General features: G+C 37.5%; 2 protein-coding genes across 2 annotated transcripts; one reads left to right on the forward strand and one right to left on the reverse strand.

Annotated features, from left to right (window-relative positions):
* The first annotated feature begins 1,151 nt into the window (after window positions 1-1,151).
* On the forward strand, window positions 1,152-3,587 carry MSH5 (mutS homolog 5). The gene has a single exon (XM_010165515.1). It carries the CDS (start codon window positions 1,152-1,154, stop codon window positions 3,585-3,587), a length of 2,436 nt encoding a protein of 811 aa, XP_010163817.1.
* A 598-nt stretch (window positions 3,588-4,185) lies between these two features.
* LOC104519905 (A-kinase anchor protein 7) lies at window positions 4,186-27,096 on the reverse strand. Its single transcript, XM_029084386.1, has 6 exons — window positions 26,950-27,096; window positions 25,763-25,908; window positions 23,247-23,383; window positions 17,834-17,994; window positions 7,983-8,095; window positions 4,186-4,326 (listed from the first exon to the last, which is right to left on the reverse strand). The coding sequence occupies exons 1-6, from the start codon at window positions 26,996-26,998 to the stop codon at window positions 4,186-4,188; spliced, it is 747 nt and encodes a 248-aa protein (XP_028940219.1). The 5' UTR covers window positions 26,999-27,096.
* Between the last annotated feature and the right edge of the window lie 643 nt (window positions 27,097-27,739).

Below are 27,739 nucleotides of genomic sequence, written 5' to 3' on the forward strand. Positions count from 1 at the left end.
GAGAGAGGGAGGGAGGGAGAGAGGGAGGGAGAGAGGGAAGGGGTTCAAGATAAAACTTTCGGACTGCAAAGAGACGCAGCAGCCGAGACGAGCTGTCCGTCTGCGGTGAGGAGGGTGAGTAGAAGGGGAAGAAGGTTGGAAGTGGGTTGCTGACAGCGGCTGTGGACTTGCTAAGGGAAGCTGGTATGGTTGATCCCTCAGCTGAACGTTCTGTACTTGTATTGAAACCGGTACTGTGTGATGGTGCTAAATAAATACCAGCGTAGGACCCTGAAATGATGACCAGTTTATGAGGCTGCATCGCTGTGAGGATCTGCAGTCAGTGCACATGGGTGTCCCATACCTCTGAGGGAGGATGATTTTGTACATGTGTATACATGTGCATGTACATTACTGTATTTATGGGTATACATATATAGTTACTAAAATAAGCAATACGAAGAACTCTAAAACTATTCCAACATTGTTGGTAGTTAGCCCAGTCACACCTTGCTTGGAAGCAAGATGGCAGCTAGAACAAGTCCAGAGGAGGCCTCGAGGACAATCTGAGGGCTGGAGCACCTCTGCTATGAGGACAGGCTGAGAGTTGGGGCTGTTCAGCCTGGAGAAGAGAAGGCTCCAGGGAGATCTTATAGTGGCCTTCCAGTACCTGAAGTGGCCTACAAGAAAGCTGGGGAGGGACTTTTCATAAGGGCAGTTAATGACAGAACAAGGGGAAATGGGTTTAAGCTGAAAGAGGGCAGGTTTAGATTAGATATCAGGAAGAAGTTCTTCGCTGTGAGGGTGGTCAGACACTGGAACAGGTTGCCCGAGAAAACTGTGGATGCCCCCTCCCTGGAAGTGTTCAAGGCCAGGTTGGATGAGGTTGGATGAGGCTTTGATCAACCTGGTCTAGTGGAAGGTTGCTCATGGCAGGGGGGTTGGAACTGGATGATCTTTAAGATCCTTTCCAACCCAAACCATTCTGTGATTCTGTGATTTTATGAATTATTGGCTGCATATATGCACTTCAACAGATAACATCTGTCTTTTAATTCCTGGTGGCACCTTAGTTTCTTGGAAGAATGAGTGTTAACCTGTTGTTGTCAGTTACAGTTACTTCTCAGGACTTTTTGGACGAGTTGTGAATAAAAATACCTTTTTCCAGCAGAATGAGTGCCACCTCAGCCACGAGTGCTGCCTTGCCACCGCCACTTGGGCCTGAACAAGAGGACCAAGAGTGCTCTGAGACACACATGTCTGTTTTGTGGTATGCAGGGCAGCTTGCAATTGCTTATTATGATACAGAAGATTGCTCAGTTTACTTCATGCCTGACACACCTGATAATGAAGACCTCAAGCTACTGCATAAAGTGATTGAGGAAGTTAATCCCCAATGCATAGTAACCAGTGCAAAGCAGGACCAGAATATTGCCAAATTCCTGACCAACCTAACAGCTACTGCTGGTGATAAAGATACTGGAAAACCAGAAATTGTCCTGTTTCCTAACATAGATTTTGGCCTGGAAGTCAGCAAGCAACGGATCGTATCTAGGCAATTTCCCTTTATCCCATCTCATATGACTGCAACAGAGAAAATTCTCTACTTGTCCTCAATCATCCCTTTTGAGAGCCCGCTCTTGATACGAGCACTAGGGGGACTCCTTAAGTTCCTAGACAGGAGAAGGATTGGAGTTGAGCTCGAGGAAAGCAGTATTGCAGTTCCTATTTTGGCCTTTAAAAAGTATGTGCTGTCAGATATTGTGAATATAGACCAAGACACCTACTGTGTACTGCAGATATTTAAAAGTGAAGTCCATCCTTCTGTGTACAAACTGTCTAGTGGATTAAAAGAAGGATTCAGTTTATATGGAATTTTAAACCGCTGCAGGTGCAAATGGGGAGAAAAACTTCTGAGGCTGTGGCTCACACGACCTACTCGGAACTTGGCAGAGCTGAACAAACGGCTAGATGTTATCAACTTCTTCCTGCTGGCTCAGAACCATGAAACAGTCCTCACTCTTCAAGGTTGCCTCAAGAATATTAAAAATGTGCCTCTTATTCTAAAGAGAATGACCCTTTCCCACACAAAAGTTAGTGACTGGCAAGCACTCTATAAGACAGTGTACAATGCAGTGTGCCTTAGAGACACGTGTCGTTCTCTGCCCAACACCATTGAACTCTTTCAGACTATTTCGCGTGTCTTCACCGATGACCTGCACTACATAGCTAGTCTCATCAGCAAAGTGGTGGACTTTGAAGGCAGCATCTCGGAGAACCGCTTCACTGTTCGACCCAATGTGGATCCCACCATTGATGAGAAGAAACGAAAGCTGATGGGACTGTCAGACTTCCTTACAGAAGTGGCACGAAAAGAACTGGAGACCTTGGACAATCATATTCCCTCCTGTTGTGTGATCTACATTCCTTTGATCGGATTCCTTCTCTCCATTCCACGGCTACCAACTATGGTGGATAAGAGTGACTTTGAAATTGAAGGCTTGGACTTCATGTTCTTGTCAGAGGATAAGCTGCACTACAGAAGTGCCAGGACTAAGGAGCTAGACAGCCTGCTGGGTGACTTGCACTGTGAGATCAGAGACCAGGAAACACTAATTATGCACCAGCTGCAGACAAAAATCTTGGAGAAGTCTGAAGTGCTTAACAGTGTGGTTGAGTATACTGCACACCTAGATGTGCTACTGGCTTTGGCAGGGATGGCCCGGGAGAATGCCTACTGCCGGCCACGCTTTACTCATCGTCATGGCTTCCACATCAAGGATGGAAGACATCCGCTCATGGAACTATGTGCAAAGACTTTTGTGGCCAATCCTGTAAACAGTGGCGAGGCTACCAGGCGAATAAAGATCATCACAGGACCCAACTCGTCTGGAAAGAGCGTCTACTTGAAGCAAGTAGGTCTTATAGTATTCATGGCTCTAATCGGCAGTTATGTCCCTGCAGCAGAAGCAGAGATTGGAGTAATTGATGGGATTTACACAAGAATCCACAGTAGGGAATCAGTTTCTGTAGGGCTCTCTACTTTCATGATTGATCTTAACCAGGTTGCCAAAGCAGTAAACAATGCCACAGAGAGGTCCTTGGTACTTATTGATGAGTTTGGTAAAGGGACCAACACACTGGATGGCCTGTCCCTTCTGGCTGCTGTCCTGAGGTACTGGATCAGTCAAGGAACCCAGTGTCCACAGGTCTTTGTCTCCACTAATTTCCACAGTTTAATGCAGCTAGAACTCCTGCCTGACATACCTCTTCTGGAGTACCTGACCATGGAGACCCACCAAGATGGAGATGAGTTGATATTTTTCTATCAGATCAAACAGGGCATGTCCACTGTTAGTCATGCTGCTAACATCGCTGCATTAGGAGGAATGCCAGCCAAAATTATTGAAAGAGGAGTGGAAGTGTCAGAACTGATTCGCAATGGAAAAGCCATCAAACGTATTGATCATCCTTCAAAAGAAGATCGGATGGAAAAATGCAAGTCCGTTGTGGAAAAGTTTCTTTGCCTGGACCTTGATGATCCCCATGTGGACTTAGAAGAGTTCATGTGTAAAGAGGTGCTGCCTTCTGCAGCCTCCATCCTCTAACGGGTATATGTAAAAGCATAGGTTACATCATATCTACCATGTTCAGTAGGAGAGTTTGGTTCTTTAAAGATCACTATGACTAACACCTCACACTACATTTAGCTTGTAACAAACTGTTTATAGTGTATGTCCTTTCTTCTTGTTTAAAACAAGTACTGTAGTTACATATCTCTCTAATATGGTGTATGGTATCAAAGCAGGAAGAATGAAAGAAGAGAATTCAAGAACCTCTTCCAGCTGTTGGGTCACCCAGTTTGTGCTTTTTCTGCCCCTGTTGTTAGATCTTCAGACTAAAAAAAATACTGTAGAAGAATCTCAAAACATGCCTGCTGGTCTCATAAGACTGTGAGAGCAACGTGTTTATTGTTTTGTATTGTGCCAAAATGATCGTTTTAGCCATTTTAGGATCAGCATCAAAGATTCCAAATCAATATGTGCCTCAGACTCCCATTCCAGCAAGTAACAGTTGTCACAATACAAACCACTGACACAGAGCAGAGGGATTTCATGAGCTCTGCGCCTTTTCTTATACCAGCATTTCTGTCCAAAACGCCAGAGATCCCAGGAGTTATTCTACAAGGAAAGCTGGAGGTCAGAATCAGCAAGGACTGATAAAAAGGGCCAGTGCTTTGGTTTTACCGAGAATCACTCTCTTCTCTGAAGGTTCTACGCGGTACGACTGTGTATCTGCCACACGGGTATCAATAAAAGCAAAATTACAAATCCAGGACACTGACAGCTATATTAGGGATTTAAGACAGATTAAAATTTTATGTTCTATTTTCAAGTATTGAGTAAAACTTATCATTAAAGGAATAATACCAAAAGGGAAGGATTCCCTTTCATTTCTCTTGTCATGCAGAGGATCTTTACTGAACACAGTATCTGATGTATGCATACGCAGCAAAAATTCATTAACAAATTAATGAAGCAGGATGCAAGTACTATAGAAGTAATAACCTTTCCTGCACCAGATAAGTGCTGGAGATGCCTTATCTAAACAAGACAAAAGAGACAGTAGATAGCGTATCATCTGTCTGCCAAAACTTGCTGTAACTGCTTACAGTATGGCTAATAAAAGACAACAGCAGATATGCTACATCTCTCTTCAGCTATATTGGATTTCAAGAAGACAAAAATATTAATGTCACCTAAACTGAGAGAAAATTTACGTGAGAAAAAAGTAATTACCTTCATAATTATCACTATTAAACATCTTATCTGGTTATGTCTAGCTGAAGATATGAAAAAGATGAATGTGACTGCACATCAAAAAGATCTGAATTTGGAGACGCTGCTTTGGGTTTCATTCAGTGTGGAATTTCCTCCTTTATGATGAAGGAATTATTATTATTATTATTGCAAAATAAGTACCTTATGCTATCTCTATATGAAACTAGGACAGTGGCAAAAGTTTAACATGTTAAATTTACATTAAAAAATACAAGAATAAATTACTGAATCATGCAGTTACTGCTATTTCCAGTGCAATCATAATAATATTGTCTGCAAAATAATATCTATCATCTCGGTGGTGTTACCATTGAAGTTGAACGGTAACAGTGAATCAGGCCTTGTACAACACTTGCAAATGTTGTAAATACAAATGGATTTTTCTCACTAATATATTCTCTTTTACTAAGTATACATACAGCATTCTAAATATATACTGTACAGAAGAATACAATAGATTAAATATTCATAAATTATATTTTGGCATTTTTTTCTTGTCAACCACTGTCTAGGCTAAGGATATACTCCTTACTAATTAAGCAGATGCCATCAGAGTAATTTAGCTGTCAGTCATCTTCTACTTATGAAATCTATTTCACAGTTTTTGCAGTTCTGGCAGCACAAGGTATCAAAGGATCTCCAAATGTCATACAGCATTTCTCAAGTGTGCCTCACAACATGCCCTGAATAAACAGCATCCTGGATGAATGAAAACCAGAGGAGTTGTGAGTGACCTGTGGCAACCTAGCAGGTTAGTGAGGGAAGCAGGAATTCAAGTGCAAAATTCCAGTTGCTCCTTTCATTGTGTTTCATTAGGTTCTTTGTATAGAAGATACTGATACTAACCTTAGATTCTTATAATTCAAGCAATCAATTGTGGAAATAGCTAAACATATGCAAGTAAATTATGTCCCTTTATCTCCTTCTACAAGGACACCGAGAAGCACACTACCTCCTTATTTTGGGGAAGTTTCACTGGCACATTTGATCTCAGAATTGTCCAACTAAGCATGAAGAATAAGTTGCTCCCACTTCTCAGTAGGTAAATAAGTTATTTAACCTGAGATGCTGAAGGGGTACAGTAACCCAGACAGCTCTTTTCTAATGAGCTTTATCTCACATTTTTATGCTTTAATAATGTCTGTTCCCAAGTTTGTTGCATATAATATTTTTAGCTTAACGCTGTGCCTTCAAAGTGGAAAGCTGATTTCTTGAGATCTTTATTAATTTTGAATTCTCAACCTCTTTGTTTTGTAAATATCAGCAACACTTTGGGAAAGTTAAAATCTTTTCAGACTATATGCATTTCAAACAAGCATATAGCTATATTAAGGTTAGAAAACCAGATTTTTTTTTCCAAAATAAGATAATGATATCTAAATTACCTAATTAAACAAAGTTCTGAGGAGAGTTTTCAAATATGAAAACTTAATGTTTAAAAAAATATCAGTACAGTAATAAAGCTATAGCTGTGAACTATTCTCAACTACTTTAGTTCTATTTGCTCTTTTATGTGCTTTCTCATGTAATCTTCATCCACTCCCCCTTTCTTGTTTTTCATACTGTTATGTGATCTGAAAATACAATTAAACATTGTATTAAAATCCACTTCAAAATAATTACTCCTTTTATGTTTCATGTTTTTACCTGTTATTTTCAGTAAATGCATGAACCTATCTCATTAAATGCACGGACACAATGAATCAAAAAATGATAGTAAAGACCAGTGCTTTTGCCTGACAGTGAACTGACAGAGAAAAATTCCTGATAAAATAATTTACAGAATTTGAATACATAATATCCTTCTATACTGTGTATCTTTAGAATACTATATGCATTATCCAGCATGATGGATGACTAAGGAAGATGATTTGGAACGACACTGACCTGGTTCTGTCAGCAGCAGTGAGTATCAGAACACAGAAAGAACGCGTCCTGGCTAATGGTTCATGCAAGGTAGAAAACTGTAAAACAACCAACCAACTCGCCAGCCAAAAAACAACCAAAAAGCAGAACGGCAAAAAACCCACCCTGAGTATCTCAGATGTTAAATTACTGAACAGCTGATATAGAAGAACTGTGGATTTTTTTTTTTAAATTAGTGTTATAAAAAACAACTGTTAATACAAGCAAAAGCTTACGTGACCTTACAAATTTAATAGCTCTAATGTACCATCTACAACCTGTGGACAAGTCCTTATTTCCTTTTCAGAGCAAGTCTGTGCGCCCTTGAAGTTTTCTGATGTATCTCAAATCTTACTGCCTTCTTCCATCTGATTTCACAATACTATTTAATTAAAAGGTGCACTTCAGCATTTTTAGAGCTATTTCTAATTAAATTTTAAAGTATTTTTCTTTAATGCTTACTATTAAGAAAAAAACCAAAATATTTATATTAGGTTCTATAATTCTTATTTAAAAATATATTTTTTCTGAAAATTATTTCACTACTCAATGTCAAAGGATCACATAAAACATTCTATACCATATCAGAAAAAAAATGAAGATATATCTTTTGTCAAATAATACAATATTAATGTTAAATTAGTATCAAATAAAAAACCTAGATATACTAATATTGCTGCTATATATTTGTCATCACAGTTATAACCTACTTTTATGTATTTGTGTATTTTGTCAAAAAAGCTAATAAATAGGCAAAAAATAACTGCCTGCAAGAGAGAAGAAAAAAGATGGGTTTCATCCCTACTCTGAAATTCACCAAAGCACATTCAGTACAGGCAACTGACAGTCTGTATATTATGCATAATCCAAATATAAACATTAGCTATTTGCTTATTTTCTCTTACACAGTAACAAAACAAAACTATCCAAACAAACTGCATGCATATAATCTGCACCCTCATAATAATTCTGTAATTTTGAACAAGTACTTTTATCCTTTGGTCTTGCCAAGTTTCACAAAAGAAAACAGAGCACAGTATTACTGTACCGAGAGTATCAAGAGTGGTAACTTAAGGTACAGTACAGGACTACAGTTTAGATGGTAGATGTACTATTTTTTTTTCTAAATAAATCAGTCTTACCCCTTCAGCTGGTGACAAAGTAGAAAGTATGATGCTATAGCAGAAGCAACTCCTTTGTTCATCTCCAGATTAAACTTTGTAGATTGCTGCTGAGCTACGTGAAATGTGAGCTCACCTGCTTACGTAGCTGTGTTGATTTTGACAACTTCATGAAGGTTAAATGTGGTTTAAAAGCTCTTTCTTCTCCTGCCAAGATGCCCTTTTCTTGAAATATCTTCTTCATAGTCTCTGAGGGGGGATAAAAATTTAGAGGTACAGAGATATTACATGATAGAATGCTTAAAAATGTGCTTTCTACTGTAATATGAGTCACAGCCACTCCACATGGAAAAAACAAGGTGATGAGTACTAAAAGGTAGAGAGATTTATAGTTAACTTCAAAGGCGCATATTTAATGTGAAAATAGTCTTATATTTGCAGTTAATATAATGTGGACTTAGGGTCCACAGTCTATGCAACTGAAGTTGGGATTTTGCAAGAAGCCAAGGAAATCAAAGACCCAAATGCCACCTCTTAAACAGGCCCACTTGAAAATTCTCTTTCAACCTTCACTCCCCATTTGTAAGATGCTGACACATTTTACAAAAAAGTATTACCCCAACCTTTTATTCTAACTCACGGGATGCTGGAAGGATTAAAACTTGTGAAGCATTTACACAATGGTAAGAGAGGTCATATTACTATGACAGATGCTGAAAATAACCTACCAGAATGGTTGAGGTGGAAAGGGACCTCTGAAGGTCATCTGGCCCAACTCCCTGCTCAAGCAGGATCACCTAATGCCGGTTACCCAGGGCTATGAATATCCTCAACAATGGAGATTCCACATCCTTTCTGGGTAACCTGTCCCAGTGCTCAGTCACCCTCACAGTAAAATAAGTGTTTCTTGGAGTTCCAAGGGAACCTCCTATGTTTCAGTTTGTGCCCATTCTCTCCCATAACTTAAAATATAGATCTATGTATCTAAATCTATATATCTATGTTTCTAGATCCATAGACCTACAATATAGCTATAGCTATGCATCTGTACACAAGTACAGCTTACCTACTTGTATTATTTTAAATTGCGTTTGCAGGAAACGCTTCTAAATTCACAACGAGAGATGCAAGTTCAAATGAAGTCATTTAGTTATGGTGTGCATGTACTTCCCTGCATCCAAGAGCCTGCTTATTTTCTGTAAGCTAATAAGACGTTATATTTATTTAAAACTGAAATTATCTGTAACAAAGCCATTTTATGGTCCCTTTGGTTGGTTCTCTGAACTGCGTCATTTGGGGATTCATTGACTTTGGCATTCCAGAAAAGGATTAGTCTTATCAAGACCAGATTTACGCTACCCTGTGATGTTCTGACTCAGTCTTGTGGACTGCAGTCTTTTTTCTCCCCTAGAAGTTCATGTCTTATGCCAAGCAGTGTCTTACCTCCCACTGTAATTAAGATCTGTCCTGATGAAGATTTGCACCTCTAAGGGTGTCCCTCTAACTCTAGTAAGAGCTTAGTGTCAGACCAGTGGTTTGCCAATGTGCATTTGGTCACAGGATTTTGAGCCCAGTGTTTTCAACAGGGTAGAGTGATCATATGGCACTATAAACGTGTATTACAGTTCAGCAGCAGAGCACCTACACTTTACACTGCTGCACAGCAACCACGTGGCCTGTGTGCCTACATTTTGTGCTAAATAGCTTTGTTCAGTATCTGCTTCTATTTCTCTTTCTAAATACATCTTTTTTTTCATACCTGGCAATTCTAATCAAGAAAAAAATATAATTAAAAATTGGGTCAGAAGAAGGAAAGCATAACTTCAGAGAGTTTTAAATTTAATAGGTTTACGTGTCTGTATGTGTGTGTGCCCACACATGTTCTCATGGTGATCAGACTTTGCGCACAACTTTGTCATGGCACAGACTTATTAAACATCACAGGCCATGCTTGCTGGTACTACTGATGGTCCCAGTTTTGCAGTAATTGACACTTTGGGAAAGTGTGACATTTTAATGGTTAAGGTAGCTTACAAATATAATTAGCACAATGTTTCCTTCTTCAAAGATAATGAAAATAGAAAGAAATCTGAGCAGATGGAAGTGAAAAAGGGAAGCAAAGGGAAATGTTTTCCTGAGAGCACAGGAAGGTTAAAAGATAATATAATGCTATTAATATCCATGCAGCTCTTTGAAGAACTGGCCACAGGAAGGGTTTTAAAGGAAATGGGGAAAGAAGCATGGATGCTATGGGCAAAAGAAAGTTACAGGCTTATGGGACAGCATGAAAGTGGATTTGAAGACTGAGCAAATACACGAAGGTTCAAGTTTATGATAGGGATTGCCTGAACTGAAAGAAATCAGAGGATGGTGACAAGAATTGGAGACAGACAATGCCCATTGGTCTTAACAAATAAGAATCTGCCATATTCCCCCCCAGACATCAACATTACTAGCTAGACTGAAAAATCAAACAAGATCTGTGTTTTCTCTTATTAGTCTGAGGCTGACCAATGTTTACAGCTTCAAAGTATAGCCTAGAAAAGTTAAGGCTATTTTTACAAGCTCAATGACTTCCTGGAACAAATTTTTGTATAGCTTTCAGACCATCTTTCATGCAATTTGCAGTACTCTGCAACACCATTTGGACCTTATTTTTATAATGTTAAAATTACTGAATGTCATCTGCCTCTCTGAGGCATGGATGCAGCTGAATCCATTAGACAACTGTTTCCCCATAATTAAGATTTGAAATGTGATATATCAAACTTACCCAGAACAGCTATATACTGGAAAGGCTCAAAAATTCAACAGCTAGATCAACACAGAACAATTCATATAAAAACTGCACATTGAGCCATATTCTGCAATACAAATGGCCATCTTATTTTCCAAGATTTCATTGGATATGGAAAACTACAACATATGTACATTTTTATTTCAGTCTATTAATTTCCGCTTGTCCATAAACCCTGTTCCCTCAATTAAAAGGTGTGGAATTTAGAAACAGTATTCTGCCTCTTTATTGAAAAATTTTTGAATTCACACTTGAAGTTGAGGACAAGCTAAGCAGAGATAACTTACAATTATAAATAACATCTTGAGCCATGTTAATTTTTTTTTAAGTCCTTAGTTGTTTTTCAAGAGTATTCTGTTGGCTATTGGTTAGCAGAAGTTTGGGTTTGGTACAAAGCTGCTCTTCTGGTTATCCTTCCTTTCCTAATAGCACTGAGCATAACACACTTGCAAAGCCTTACAAGACCTAATTTCCAAGCCAATGAACAACTCAAAGCCATCTATTTCAGATGCTAATATTTATCACAGCCTCAACTATATGTCACCAGAGATGAGCACTATGAATTAAAAGAAAATATTTTAGATATCATTTTATGCTTGATATATATAAACAAAGGCTGCATCAAGCACAAAACTCTCTACTACCTTACTGTTAAGACCATTATGAACAGTATGGACAGTATCAGCCTGAGGAGTGTCCCTGGCTGCTGCTTGACAAAATATACTGATTCCTGAACACCTCAGCAATCCCCTGTCTCTGATGACAAAAAATGGTGCCTAAAGCTGTATCAGTCACTACCTTATGTGCTGATGATTAGGTTTATCTCCAGGATGTAAGAAAAGGAAAGGCCTTGCTTCTCATCTCTCTGTATGAAAAGAGACTATTTTTCTCCCCATCAGTACTAGCATTTCTCTGCAAATAGTCAGCTTCACACTGTGCCAAAAGGCAAACCAGAGTCAAGCCAATTTCCCAATGGTTCTTCCACTGTTACTTGGTTATATATTACTTAGGCTTTTCTACAGTGAGTTGTCCCTGTACCATACCACTATCATATACCACTGAGCTATATGGTTATTTCAAACATGTATCAACAGTATGTGTGGATTGTTCTCTTTCTTTCCATTGCCATACACGTACCTAGAAGAGAGATGTGCTCCTTCACAAAGCAGGACCCAAGGAGCAGCTACACCAAGCAATCCTCACTTTGTGCACAGATGCCGATATGTGAGATAAGCCTTACAAGACAAACAATGATAATGTGAAGGCTCAAAGTGCTAGACTGAAATAGAAACACAGGTAGGGCTTCTTGATGAAACTCAGTTCTCTTACTGCCTTTAGTCCATTCCAATACTTCCTAAAAGTTTGTCACGATCACAAAAAGAAGTGGGTGAGAGTACCTTCTTCTAAACCACAAAAAACGTATCTTACTGCTTCTCCTGGTTTTTGGCTGGGACACAACTAGTTTATAATGCTTCATTTTAATCAGGTATTTATCAGTTATTGTTATTCAGTGTTTGGCAGGACAATATGAAGAAGAATGTAAATAAAAATATAAAAGCATTTGCTATCCTTGCTTTCAGAGAACCATACTTTACATTTTTAGCATTAAGGAGCAAATGTGGAGATCACTAATGGATGTTTTAGAGGAACAAAGGCAATGAACACAGTGAACAGCATGTCCAGTTTCATTAAATAATACAGCAGTGCTCAGCGGCCTTTGATCAGATCACCGCATGTGTTCTGTACAGAGGGATGTTAACAATCCAAAACACCTCATAATAAACAATCAAGAAGAAATTAAATGGCAGATTCAGAGCCAGGCACCCACATGGTTAGTTTGTTTTATATATTTCACATACAACTACTCTGAGAATAAAAACCATAATAAAAATCAAGGTGCAAAAATAAAATACTACGGCAAACTGAAGATGTTTCAATCTCCCTACTAACGGAACAAATTCCTTGCAACAATTTAAAACTTTCCTTCCAGTCCCACTTGACTACAAAACAGCAAATTAGAGATTACCTGGTCTGTAAATGCTAAAATCCTCCCGTAAGATTTACTTTCTCCTTGCCTTACAAACAGATCCCCTGCTTGTTCCTGCTACCCTGACTTCCTTTCTATTAAACTTTTACTCTTCTCCTTGTACCTGCCCTCTCTGCACCTTGCTGAAAATGACATTACACAGCCAATTCACATTTTTATTAGCAATGGAAGATTCTTTCTGACTACTTCCACACAGTTGATCAAAATTTTAAGACCCTGCATGAAGAGTAGAGTCAAAGGGCAGGAGAGGCATTGCAATACAGTGCTTCAAAGCCAGGCCCCTGTCCCAACCTATTGCTCTTCTGTATCTACTTTAGCCTCTTCTACTTGACATGTGACACACAAAAAAGGTGAGCTAAGAGATTTGGCAGTAGCACAGCATTTAATACCCCCATGCAGCTAATAAAATGTTGAGCTTCAGAGTAAACTGTATTTAATAACTATTATCTGTTGGAAACCAAACTTATAAAACTAACTGGTGTTGTACTAGGCCTTAACAGTGACTGTTCATTTTCACTACAATGTTTGCCTCTGTTGTCAGCGGTTGTCTAGTCAAGAGGCCTAACACGAAGAAAGCTGTCGTGTAGTGCAAAGCTGACTTAGAAAAGGCTGCATGCAGAAAGCTCTGTAATATCAAAAGGCATGAATGATGCTCAGGTCCATCAGAATCAGTCCTTCATGTAAGCACTATCAGCAGCTAAGTGTCTTGGCTCTTGTAATGAAATCAACAAAAGAATCGTTGAGGGTTTTTTCTGATGGTTACATTCATCACATAGTACAGCATATATACATATATATTTGCTGACATAGATAGTTATATTCTTGAGACAGTGGAGCATTGCCACTTTCAACTTTAGGGCATGCTTCTCTTCTTGCTGTGGATGAGCCAAGTTTCTACACAGTCCAGTAAAGTTCTGCTACAGACATCAGTAGGAACTATAACTAATGGCACGTGGACTAGAAGAAAACCTAACGTGTCACAGCAGCAGACTTTCAATGCAGCTGTTACGGATTTGGACTAGCAGCTTTTTGTTCACTCTGTACAAATCAGTTGTTTAAATGGAAAATTACAACAGTTTTGAGTTCTCAATTTTTCCATCATGTGAAATGATTTATGAATTACTGACAAGAGGCAAAAGTCATTCACCTTAGCTTCAGCCATCTGGAACTAAAGTGAACTAAATTAACTGAATTAAACTATTTCCCTAGGCTCTCTGAAGTCAGGGCAATGTAACTCACCCTAAAAGAGATGCTAAATGTGTGGTTACGTAATCTTTAAAAAAGCTCCATCTTTAATAAACCACCATCCTTGCCAAAACAGACTGTTCCTCACCAGCCTCATGCCTGCCACTGCTCCTATCTTTTGTGCCAACAGTCATGTAGCTATACAGTAAACTCCACTGGCAAACTGAATAGTTAAAGTTAACTGGCAAAGGTAAAAACATTAATTTAACCACAGTCGAATTCACCATGTGCCTGCACAAACCCCAGCACAACAAAAGGGGCTGGACTGCTTTGCTGTGGTGGCAATGCCAGCTTATGCCTGAGTAAAGCTGTAATGTAGCTAGAGAAGAAGATGGGCAGTATGACTCACTTTCCATTTCTCTCTAGTACAGACTGTTAATAAAAACAATTTAGTGAGATTAGGCTAAATGTCATGTATATAAAACTAAAGCTAAAGGAAATTACTTGTTAGGTGCAGTACATGTCTGTCTAGTGCAGTCCTAATTATATTAAAATATTTAACCCAACAAATCAGCGTTTCTTAAAAACAAAGGACCAAAAGCAAATGAAATAGTTATCTGCATAAACAGAAGGGTAACTGTTTTGTTCATGAAATATAAGCTCCCCCTCACGGCCAGACAATAACTTGCATCATTCATCCATAAAGCCAAAATCTGCAAATCCTGCAGGTAAAAAACAGGATTCACTTACTCACTTTTATCAGCTTCAGGTACCATTTACAATATAATTATCAAAATGAAAATCAAAGGCAAACAATTCATTACCTTTTCTAAATTCACTTAGTACTTCAAATATTCTGTAGTGTAGCAAAGCACAAGAAATGAAGAGTTTTTTAAAATCATAGCTCAGGATTTCTAAAATAACTTGGACAAAGATTGATTAAAGCACTCCCCAAACTTCTGTCCTAACAGTTTAGCACTATTCCTGGTAGATAATTATATGATGTTAATGTCTTTTAATGGATTGTTGGGAACTAACTAGCAGGGGGATTGGACTAGATGATCTTTTGAGGTCCCTTCCAATCCCTAACATTATGTGATTCTGTGAAATCACAACAAACAGAGGTTCCATATAAGCTCTGCTTTTCCTGAACTTTTGTCTCTGGCATACTTACATTTACATTGGTATTAGCAGACATGCACTTAGCACTATAATGCTCTACCACATCCAGACATTTCATGGCTCCATACAGTTTTTGGAACTAAATGAGCTCTTACAAGAAGCTAAATTAACTTCATATATTTTCTATTGTTTGCATTATCAAGATTTCTCCTTCAACCTCCATGTAGAACACAAAATAACATATAAAGTCAAAAGTGACCTTAGAGCACAGCAGAAACCAAACAAAATCTTGAAGTAGCAAAACAGTAATTCTGTGATAAACTAAACCTAGGTCTCACAAAAAATCAAACCAGCTACAGAAGTGATCTCTCTTTACTGTTCCATGGACAACAAAATTATTAACATCTTGCAGACAATACTGTGTATTTTTTACTTTCTGCCAGTTTCAGTTTTAAAATTGCAGTTTTCTAGGGATACAAGCTGTATCACAGGAAAGCATTACTAGGAGATAGAATAAACTAGTGACAATTAATTTCTGTCAAACATATATAACCTCACAGCAGAAGAGCTGATAGCAATCTTCACACAGATCCTGACAATAGCAGCCCAGCAGGAGTTTCCAACAATTACCTCTTGCATTTCTCTCTCTCAAATTGTGTATTCAGGATACTACCCACAAAGCAGGAATACTAGGCATAATTTTGACATACAGCTTGTTTTGAATTAATATTTGAAATGTATTACAGAAAATAAACTCAACAGCACACTTCTGCTAATGTGATTCCTTACATTAGAAGGTATATTTATTGTGTCAAGTGCAGCCCAGAAAGTACTACATGGTCTCTTCCCCAAAATGCAACACCTTCAGTAGGAGGTTTGGTCCTTAGAGGACTGTCTGCTAATGTTTTGTAAAAACTGCATGCAAACTAAACTGTGTTACAATTAACTCTGCAAGTGTACCCTTAACGTTAAAGGAGTTATACCATGTGATACACTTGAGGACAGAACGAGCCTAAGACTCTCTTGTTTATTTCATCAGTTCTCAAGAGTTCACCTGGTTTATTTTGTTTAATATTATTTCATATTCCAAACTGCGCTGCCCTGAAGGACATTTGTGTAATAAGAAACTATCAAACTCAGAGACAAGGATGAGGAAGCACATTGTCCAAAGGACTGAAGAAATACTTAGTAGATTCAACCTTTGAAATAATGATGGGACTATTTGAGAACTGAAGCTTCTCTGGAACTGTATTGTTCAATTTCTACCATATTGAATATTGGAAATACTTCTCTATCGAGCGCTGCTTAAAATAATAAATAATAATAATCGCCCATTAACAGCGTAAGCAATTTGGTAAGCTGAAAAGCTCACAGTCTTCTAGTCAACCTTTCTTTAAATGTAAGTTAAAAAATACTAAGCATTTTCTAAAGGCACTTTAGAAATTAAACTAATGAATTGCTAGAGAAAGTACTGTATTAATAAAGACTTCTTCCCTTTTTTCTCTGTACTGGACTGCAACGAGGTAGCGTGACAGCACCAGTCTTCACTACTCTGCAAAATGTCCTATATGGGTTATTGCACTATTAAAAAATGATGTGACCTCACATTCCTCAGAGCACAAAAGATAATTCATCAATACTGAAAAACTCTTTTAAAGAGTCTTTCCAAGGAATAGTTGGAATTGCTGGGATAGTTTTAAAGGACACCAGTGAATTACAGACAGTGCTGTTCTCCGAGAACTTTTATTTAATATCTGTAAACAACATAGTTTAAGTATAGACTTATAGACACACAAAAAAATACCACCCTGTTTTGTTCTAGGTACTGACTGCTGTTTCTCAGCTGATATTTATACTTCTTTTAACTTATAAATTCCTACTGATTTGAATTGTATCTTTGGATGCATTTTATCTGACTGGCAGAGGCAGTGGCCTTAGCTCCATTGTTAAGACAGAATGGAGAGTTTCGCCCTCGAAGTGAACATGTGGGTGCAGGTGCACAGTAGCATGGACCTGCTACATTTTTCAGTAACTTCCTAACTGCTAAAGGAAGGCAATTCACATTGAACAAGCCACAGACTGGTTCTATAACTGCTCAAAAAAAATATTTCAGGCTAAAGCAGCATTGAATCCAACTCCATTCCTCTGGCAGATGAGTCATGTCCTTCTCCTGAATTCCCCTTATTCACCAGGGGTGGAGAGAAAGTCCAGATTATACTTTATACATATATGGAACTGTATGTATAAAGTACATATATATACCTATACATACATATCTATGTGTGTATGTATGCACTTTTACATGTGGGAGTTGCAAGTTACAGTTAATTCACTGAGATTTAAGAGTGATATGAATGACATACAAGAAACTCAAAGGCTCCCCAGACCATGGAAGAGGAAAGAATGTCACTGTCTCTCAGTGCCCTACTCAGTAGGAACACAAAGGAGAGAACTATGTAACTTTGCAAGTCAGGTAAATTGCATCAAAGATACAGTTCTTAAAGTCAGTAAGTGTGAATATACAAACTGAAAAGGGTATAAATATCAGCTGAGAAACAGCATACAATACTTGGACCAAAACAAGGTAGAATGGAGTCTTTATATCCATCTACAAACCTGCACTACATTTTTACGTATACTAAATAAAAAGGTATCAGAGAACAGTACTGTCTATTCATTAATATCCTTTTGAACTATGCTGGGAAATGTGTCACATAGCCTTTACAGTTGTTAAATTAATGTTGACTAAATTAGCACTAATTTACCTTTCTACTCCATCCTCATCTAGGTTGTCAAAAAGCCTCTAAAGCACTTAAACCAGATTGACAAGTTGTACCTGCTATTTCTGTAAGTATAGATACATGATCATTTTCTGCCAACTTCACAAATCCAACTTCATTTCTGAAGTGATCAATTCCTTGAAAAGACAAATCCACAGTTCTTCCTTTCAGGAGATCTTCTACAAAATCCTTGCTGTCTGAAAGAGCACCAACTGCTCTGCCAAGAGGAAAGAAAATATCTATGTGAAAGTCAAGTACATTAATACTGTATACATTGCTATTAATTGTTCTATCAAAAAATCTCACAAAGCTTTATTATCAATTTATTATCTACTCGGGTACTGTTACACTACTTCCTATCAATGTAGTCAGTATTTTTATTATAATTTTATAAAGGTAAACTGGTTCATACACCCTGCTGTAAAACCACAGAAATAATAAGGCAGACCTAACAGCAGGTATAATTCCTCGAAAGGGTTTATCTCAGTCCTCAAGGTGACGAGCTATTAAGGTGATAGTGTCTCTATTACTTTCTGCATCCCATTTAAATAAGATGCTTACTTGGAAGCATTTGGTTTTCCATTCTTAAATTAATTCACTTTTTTCCTTTCATTCCTATAATTTCCTGAGAGCTCAACTGAACACTCTACGATTCTGCTTCATTCAAAGTTACTACAGTATAACTTCATGTTATAAACAGAGCTTAGTGACATATATATAATGACAGTTATATGGAAATTACTATTAAGCTCATTGAGAACTGTTATTAAAAGAAGCAATATCTAAATTGATGTTTATGTTCTTTAAAAGATAAGTAGCATGCACAACATAATCTACATGTAACTTAAGAAACAGAAGCAAACCTGATAACCTTTTAATAATCGTTTAATTAGCCATATTAACTGCATGTACAATTAAATTAAAATGTTTTGACTTGCACTTGAAGTGATTCACATGCTAAACAAAAACTATATAAACATTCTTAGTATCTTCTAAAAGATCTCTCATATACTCCCAGTTTCTAATTCTATTCAAGGAAACTGAATTTAAACTTTTCACTAAACCGACGTTGATGTTCTAGACGCTAGATGGCAGTGACAGGTTAAAAACTCTCAGGGGGAGGTTATTTTACTTTTTCTGTCCTAGCTGCATGAAAGCCATCACCATGATTTCTAAAGCAGGTTAAATCATATTCTTTAAGCCCGCACAATTACAAACAACTCTACACATGTTTCCATTGTGTTTAACAAGATGGACTCTTGATGAGAACTATGCATTTAATTGAATCCTAAGCCAGGTTAAGAAAGACATTAAGGCTGATTACATGACAAAATATTCTTGATTGATATAGTACTCCTGTGGATTTTTTATAGGGCTTTAATCTACCTCCTAGAAGAACTTTAGCTCCTATTTAACCACTTTAAACAATAATGCCATTACTTGTTCCTTAGCAAAGATATTTTTCTTTGAGCACAGTCTCTGCCACTTACCTACTCTTATATCACCATTAGACAAGACTTCCATATGTCTTCCATATGTGCTGTACTTCAACACCTTTCAAACACACCATCTAAAACTGATTATACCTGTCAGATTACTTCACAAGTAATCAAGTGTAGATTTATTTACCGACATGAACCTGAAAATTGTTCCAAAACAAGTACATATATTTCAAATACACTGTGTCAAAGATGGCAGTGGGCTTTCAAGCAGTCAATCATGCACATACCTAAAACCCATCTTTGCATTTTTTTCATCTGAGAACTGGCACACAGTGAGTCATGGAAAGCTCTACTCCCCAGCTGAACAAAGATTTATATTTACATACAGTAGGGTGTGCTGTAGAACTCAATGACCAGCTCAACTATACCTGATGAGGTTATGAAAGGCCAATTCAAGCAGTGCAGTGTGTTTTCAGTTTAGCACTCTGTCACTGAAGATTCAGTTGTACTTTTATGTATAATCTTGTAAACACTAAAATATTTAGAAAGATAGTTGTCAGCTCACTCTAGCATATTTTGTATACACTCTTTGTGTAGTGTATCAATCACTTTGTAACATCTAACAATTGCTTTGTGAGAAAAACGTGCAAACATTTCTGCTGAAGTCAACAGCAAAACACAACAGTGGTATTTTTTGTTATTCCATAACAAATAGTATTTACAAAGCCAAATAGCAGTTACCCTCAGTGCAACTAACCCACAGGGATAACAAAAATGTTTACAAGCACTTTGCTCCAAAGTGGAAAAAGGAAATAAAGAAAAGAATTAAACAGCATATTCTAAGTGAATACAATCTAGGATTAGAGAAGCAGTGCCTGTTTTTTTCTATATTATTGTGATGTAACTATTATAGCACTTAAAATTGATGTCGGTTTTATTTAGAAATTTCCGAATTGTTAATTTTGATTACTTGTTAGTAAAAGTAAGCTTGCAAGAAAAGCTAAACTGAATCCTTTCAGCTGTCATATTTATAACAAAAAGGTTAGATTCACAACGTCTCTGACAGATAAGCAAGAAGAACTTGGCACTATAGTCTCGTAATGAAGGCATTTACTGCGAATGCAGGCGTCCGGATTTCTGATACCCGATCCCGTGACTGTGCATGCAGTTAGCATGGACTAGAACTCCTCTGCTTGAAAGGAGTGCTGTCATGACTCTCGCTTGCTTGCTTGCTTTCTTTATGGTTTTTAAAATCTCACATTCTTGATTTCATATAGTCCTACGAAGAGATGTACAGTGCATTCACGAAGGCTAGACCACAGCCTATCAGTGAGGAAATCTGCAAGGGAATTGCAGGTCTGGATTCCCTTAGAAAGAGCAGCCTAGAATACAGATCTTCCATTTTCAGGGGGAAAGCTGTATGTACTAAAATACCATACAAAGGGCTTTGTGCAGAACTGAATGTTACGTTTAGCACATTCTTATCACGCGTTTTGACTTCAAATAGCGTTCAACACACTTCATTTCTGTGTAGACAGAGGCACTATTGTGCAAACACAGTAGAAAAACTGTAGATATCTAAGTAACTTAATGGATTCAAACCTAAAGATCTGAGAACTCTCAGATGCCCAGTTGACGAGCTGCACTTTGTTTGAGGGATTACTCTCACCCTACATTACACACAGGTTCTTCTGCCAGCCTGGATCCTGGTTTCTTTCCATTAAACTGGTATTGAAAATTGGTGAAGCAAAGAAAGGAAAATTCAACTTGTTACTCTTCAAGTTCTCCCAAAAGATTAAACAGAAAACATCGGCTATGAAAAAAAAAAAAATCACATATAATAGAATAATAGAAAATGCAGTCTAGAATACCTGAGGATAGCTGAGCTAGATACCTGTAGGAGGCATCTGGCCAGGGAAGGGGTGAGTCACTGGGGAAGCTGCTGCTGACTACAGGACAGCTCCTGGGTGCCTGGACTGCGGAGTTCTGCTGGGAGAGGCAGAGAAGAACTCCGTAAGCGTGTGCTTGTCTGGCAGTCGGACAGTAAGAGCTGAGAAGGAGCTCAAGGAGTAGCAACAGATACTGAATTTGGGATTTTTTTTTTTATATACAGTTTAGGACTCTCAAAAATATTCATGAAGAGGCATACTTGCCTTTGAGATATCCTCTCACATTCCCTTTTCAAGAAGTTTACAATTCATAGTTCATTTAAAAAAAAAATATTGTGCGCACACAGTCAGTGGTTGTTCTCACCGATTTTCAGGTGCTACCACAATTTGCTCATCAACCAGGGCAGGAGGAAGCTGGTGCGCCTGCTCCAGGGGACAAAAGGCACAACGAGAGGAGAGAGAGTCCAGCAGATCTAGTATCCTTTGCTTTCCCTTCTGTTCTCTGTTGCTGGCTATCTGTTTCTCGCCCTTTAGATCAGACCGTTGGAGATGAGGATGCTGACAGATTCACATCCTCACAGAAGAGGCAAGAGTGGAGAGGCCTCAAGGATATAGCATTCAGGGAAATACATGTGAAAAGCCAACAGGGCAATTCAGATATACTGATATCTTGTTATTTTTAGGTGTGCTAAATGTTTTTAGCCAAAATATTTCTACATATTAGAAGCATGCCCTTGACTACAAAATGGTTCCTATATTCTAGTTTGGATTCTCACTTTCTTATGACCAATCTGCACTTTAACAACCAAACCTACTTGGAGAAAAATTATTCAACATACACTTATTAGGCATGTTATTTTGTAACTGTATTACCCTAACCAAAGCACTTATTCAATATTTGATCTAGATAATTCAGAACATGGACCACATGCATGCTAACACTGCAGAGAAATCCAGTAAGATATATATGACAGAGGGCCCCTGAAAGAACTCATCTGGGGGAGATGTAACCATGAGGCTTCTCTTTCACAGAATTATAAGGATCTTGATTTATTAGCAATTCATTATAAAATTGACACATAAGCAATGGAGGATTCCCAGATGTTCATATAATGCCAGCAGACCATTTATCAGCATTTTACATAACACTCTGTTACAGTTACCAAAGTGTTTGCAATCTCAATTCTGCAGTTCTGATGTGCAAATGTGGAGACATCACATATGCAGGCCATGGGCCACCACATCTAAATAGAAGCTGTTGAGAAAGTCTGCGTAAGGCAGGACTATGACACACAATGTATGTTTTCATTTCAAGTCAAAATTGCAGCTAGACATACAAATTATTATTCTGAACATCCATAAATTACAGCTGTAGACATAAACTTAGAAGTCTGAACACTTAACCACTGAACATGTACCTTAATGTAGGCTTGTGAGATAGCAGTACAGCATGTGACAGTCAAAACCACCAAAGAAAGAGCTGCCTTTTTCACATCTAACACTTAGAAACATGATGTCATTGTACATACATACACCTTGCCACAAATTTTCTACCTTTTATATGATCAAAAAGTCAGCTATATCACTGAGATTATAAAAACTATACTTTTGATAAGGCCGAATAGCCACCTCTCTTTTAGTGCACTTAAATTTTGAGTATAATAAACTCATTTAAGGACATTAAAAAACCCCCTGCAACTACATGAGGCATTAGCTTGGAGCTAAGGTTTCTTTCATTAAAGTCTTTCAATGACAACTACTAATTTGGCTTATAGTATTTGCTAAACTATGAAATTCTGAAAATTCCCCTGTTAATCTGTTCAGCATCCCCTATATCAAAACCTTGTTTTGAAATAATTACTTTAGCAAACATGAGATTTGTTCATGCAAGTTCAGCATGCAGTATGAAAAACGCAAGGGAAAAAAGCATACTTTGTTTAGAGCTCATAACATACCATAAGTTATGAAAATGGTTGATATTGAGATTAGCATTTTAAGAACAACGTGAATTGAATGTTCAGTAACCCGAATAATTTAGGGCTGACAAAAAAATAAGCATCAGTTACCACTTCTAGTCATTTTATTAACTCCTCCAGCAAAAATACTTGTATATATGTAATTTAACACCAAATACCTACACACTAATTTCTGCTTCATTGGATAAATGCATCACTAACATGGTGACGTGCAACGAGCCAGAGCGAACCATTGCTTTGGAAAGCCTTTGATCTTTTTGTATTATTGCATCCTGGACAGCCTGAATACTGCCAGTGATCTGGGAAGAAAGACAGACACAGAAACAACAGTTAGCCATTACAATTACTGTATCCCATCATGCAAGTGAACAAGAAAGCACACAAACTGAAATCAAATGTTCATGTAAAAACCATTCTAGCAGAAGAAAGTTTTATCCTCTGACAAAGCTGTGCTAATTGACCCGAGTAACCCGAAGTGGATACGAATGGAGTGATTGATAAATCACTGGGTGTTTGCTTCCAGAAGTATGATAAATTCCTGGAGCAGATTAAGATCATTCAGTTTCACACTGACAGCAGTGCAAATGAGAGGCTTCTTCAAGGACTTTCTCTGCCCACTTTGCTAAACATGTATGTTGCTGTGTGCAGGCAACTGACTAAAACAAATGTCTGAAGGCAGTTCATACTCAACAATTTCCCTCTCAGATTATTTTGAAAAGTGCTCCAAAATAAGGCCTCAAATACTGATTTCAAGGTCCCTTCCCCCACTAGTTGGAATATGTCATTCTGATGAGTAATAACTTAATTTTGCTTATTGCGAGGATACTGCTAGTAAGTGAATATAAAGACTGTAAACTTTAAAGATTTAACAGATTAATTATAACTATAATCAAGACTGGAGGACCCTGAAAGGCTAACCTACCAAGTCATAACACATCACATGAAACACAATTTAAAAAAAAATTGCCAGGAGACGATACAATTATAATCATCCATTTAACCATTTTTGCACAAATAATAATGCAAAGTTCAACATAAATTCAAAATCAATGGAACAGCACATTTGATTTCTGAAGACTCAAACTATAATTAAAATGAAAACAATAAAGCTGTTTAATTTCTAAGACGAACAGTTCATTAAATGTTCCAGAAATATCCCTTATTACAAAATGCTTCTCTGTGTAAAGCTTAAAATGCTACATAAAATATGAAGAAAGAGTACTAATGCCTAAAACACTTCACTGGAATAAAATCAGATCCTCGAAAAAAGAAAGGTCTATCATTACTAACTGAAATACTATCAGTAATTACCAGGTTCCCTCTGGCTATCAAGAAACCAGGTGTCTTAAGTCTAAATTTTGGCTAATGTTGCCTATACAAATTCCAATGTACATTGTCTACTTTAAGAACAAGTCTACATCTAAGGCAAGTATAAACAAAACTTTCTACCAAAGTCCTGGAATTCCCAAATGCTCTGAGATTTAATATAGTTGTTCCTTTCCTTGTGTAAATGATGTTAAGACTAAATACATGACATATAAAAAAGCATGCATAGTTAAGACTTTTCCACTCAACCAGCCATTCAACCTAATAACAATCATGAGCAGGAATTCTCAATTACCAGATTATATAATCCCTACATTATTCTTGTACTTGTTAAATCATGGAACAGACAGGAAGAAAGATATTTCAGAGTAAGATGGCACAGAAGATCTCCCATAACATTCATGTCAGGCTCTCCTGGATCTTACAAAACCAGCCGCTACAATCTCTTCTTCACATAGTATGTTTTGAAGAATCAAAGATTGCACTGTAATTTTCAAACCTACTTTGGTTTATTTTCATTTCAGATTCTCTTAATGTTTTACCTTCTCAGAGAACAGATAGTACATATGTAGGATGAGTTAAAATTCACCAGAGATAGCCCCTGGTACTAAAAAATAAACCTAAATTTGGAAATGGTGGCAAACTGTTGAGTTTAACTTCTTAAACATAATGCACCTACTTTCCTTGTTTGCAGACACAACAGGTATCAAACCCGTACCAGAGACATCCTACAAAATGTAAGAAATCATTCTCATTCACTGTCTAAAAGAGACAACACACACTAACTACAAGAAAACACATTTTTTTAAAGAGCTCTGCACTTCTTAAATCCATTTGAACATCATCTCACTAAAACAACAGGTTGTTTGAATTTTAAATAAGATGATCAATTTTACTGGAAAACGTTAAAACTACAAAGTGCCTAGTTAAAACAGCAATAGATCCAAATTGAAATTCCTGTCTATAAGGAGAAAGATATTGCCAGGGATTTTCTTATTAAATTAAATAGGAATGTCTCTCTTCCTTATTCAAAATGAATGACAAAATATGCAATACTGGAACAGTACAGAGGGGAAATTTAACCCAGCTTCAGTCAATAATGTGAAATCCATAAGACTGACAAACTGAATAAAAAGATAGATATTTTTCCTCTAGTTTTTTCCAGATAAGCAATTTAATCCACAAAAATGTAACATAAAATGAAGTTACACTTTGAATAGGCTGCTAATGTTCCCTTAAAAATACCTGAAAAAAAATATTTTGCTCAAGAACAAACACTGTCCTTCTTATAAATACATGCAGCTGTTGAAATAATTCTGGTTATACCAAATTAGCATAGTAAAGAATATCACCTTTGGATTAGTAATTGGAAGAGAAATGAAATAATTTGGCTGATATTGTTTTTTCTTTTTCTTCTTTCTCTCACTGCCTTCTTCAGCTTCCTTTCCAGCAGTCCTCTTTCTTTTCTTTTTTAGATTTATTTCAGAGGTTGCCTGCACTGAAGCGGAAAAAAAAAATTACTTTCAGCATATAGACAAATCAAAACAAACATACACTTAATATCATGCCAACAGGACCTGGACCTCAGTCAACTGACTGGAACATGTCTTCCCAGCCGTCTGATCTGCTCATCCTCTGAACTGTCTGGTTAGGACCCTACTCCAATCTGGACTAATGTCGTCACACCAGTGGAGTACCATACTTGAACTAACAGCCTACACCCCTAAGCAGGGCTTATAAACTGCTATCAGCTTTCAAACTACTGTTTCATTTAGCCAGTTCACACTGCAGTGTAATAGGTCTGCAAATTGTCTACACTTGAACATGGACGTGACTTTAGAGCAAAAGGGACAATATTAAGTTTTAAAAATCCCATGGATGATGCATTTTGAAATATAAAATGTGATAATACATAGGACTATTAAAGGAAAAGGTTGTATTAGGCTGGGACCGGCCAACCTATAGATCAAGAACCAAACCCAGCCCAGAAGAAAAGCTAATCCAAGCCAGATCTACTTTTTACCTCCTCCTCTCCCAAAGACACCTTCCAACACAGCGAAAGAAAAGTGCATGTGCTCAATTCTGCCTTTGCACCATAGATTATTTTTCTCCCACCTTATTTCCTAAGGCTTTGCAGACCCTCTCCCATCACATGGCCTGATACATACGCGTAAGCTGACCAGGCTGCAGACACCCACTGTCCCATTAGAGGTGCACTTCTAGCCCCATGCTGGGAATACACATATTGGAAGATAGCTCACAAAAGCCATCACTTGAGAAGCTCATATACAGGAATGTGAATTGACATGAGATGTCTCTATTCGCTGACTCACTGCGGCAATGGATCACAAAATGGTTAATTTTTAATACGCTCAAGTATTTGCAGGACTGAATACGAATGAGAGAGGCTCTGGACTGGATCCTGTTCACAGGGTGACTCTGTTCCATGTGCAGAGCCCCCTTGTACATCTCAACAGGTAGGACCAAGAACCGTGTGATGCGTCTGTGCTTTCATACTATTTCTGTTTAATATACTTACTAACAAATTCATCTTCAATATCTGTGTCGACAAATGGCATTTCTGCCATCAGAGATTCCACTGAATCAGCAGGACACGGCTCTTCTCCCTGTTGAGTCCTTTTCTTATTCTCTTCAAAGATTTTCTCTTGCTGTACATTTTCCAGCCCATCTGTAATATATTTAAAATAGCACACCGAGTCTTAGTTTTTGATACAAACAGCTAAGAGACATTATACACAAGCAATATACCAAGCATGCATTTCTCTAATTATCAGAAATAAATATTGACATATAACTCCCTTCAGAATGCTGCTGTTCTTCCTTCCAACATATCAGCAAAAATATTTTAAGGCTTTATGTGGAACAGTAGAAAAACGGAGTTCAGCCTTCTGTATTTAGTAACTTACAGTCTTGTTTGGTTCTAAGTAAATGTAACTACATGCAAAAAAAAAAAAAAAGGATACTTATAACTGAGCATGAAAAAACAGCCTCCAGGCATAACGTAAAGTTCACTTTATATAACAGTAATGGCTTATGAAATTAGTGCAGACAAACATTGGCATATGAATTCCAGTGTAAGCACACTGAAATGAGGCACAAAGGAGCAGGAAGGGAATCTTACTATTCCACATATAACAAAGAGTTCTTAACTGACTATATCATTCAGGAATTAGATGATTTTTCTATTCCTGCATTTCCCACACAATATAACATGTTATAGACAGCAATGACCTGAACTTCTGGTTCTAAAAACTGGCTTTTATTATTTAAGCTGAAGAAGGAATTAATGTAAACCAAAACTCATCTTG

The sequence above is a fragment of the Antrostomus carolinensis genome, unplaced genomic scaffold (assembly GCF_000700745.2).
Source record: "Antrostomus carolinensis isolate BGI_N321 unplaced genomic scaffold, ASM70074v2 scaffold25683, whole genome shotgun sequence".
Lineage (NCBI taxonomy): Eukaryota > Metazoa > Chordata > Aves > Caprimulgiformes > Caprimulgidae > Antrostomus > Antrostomus carolinensis.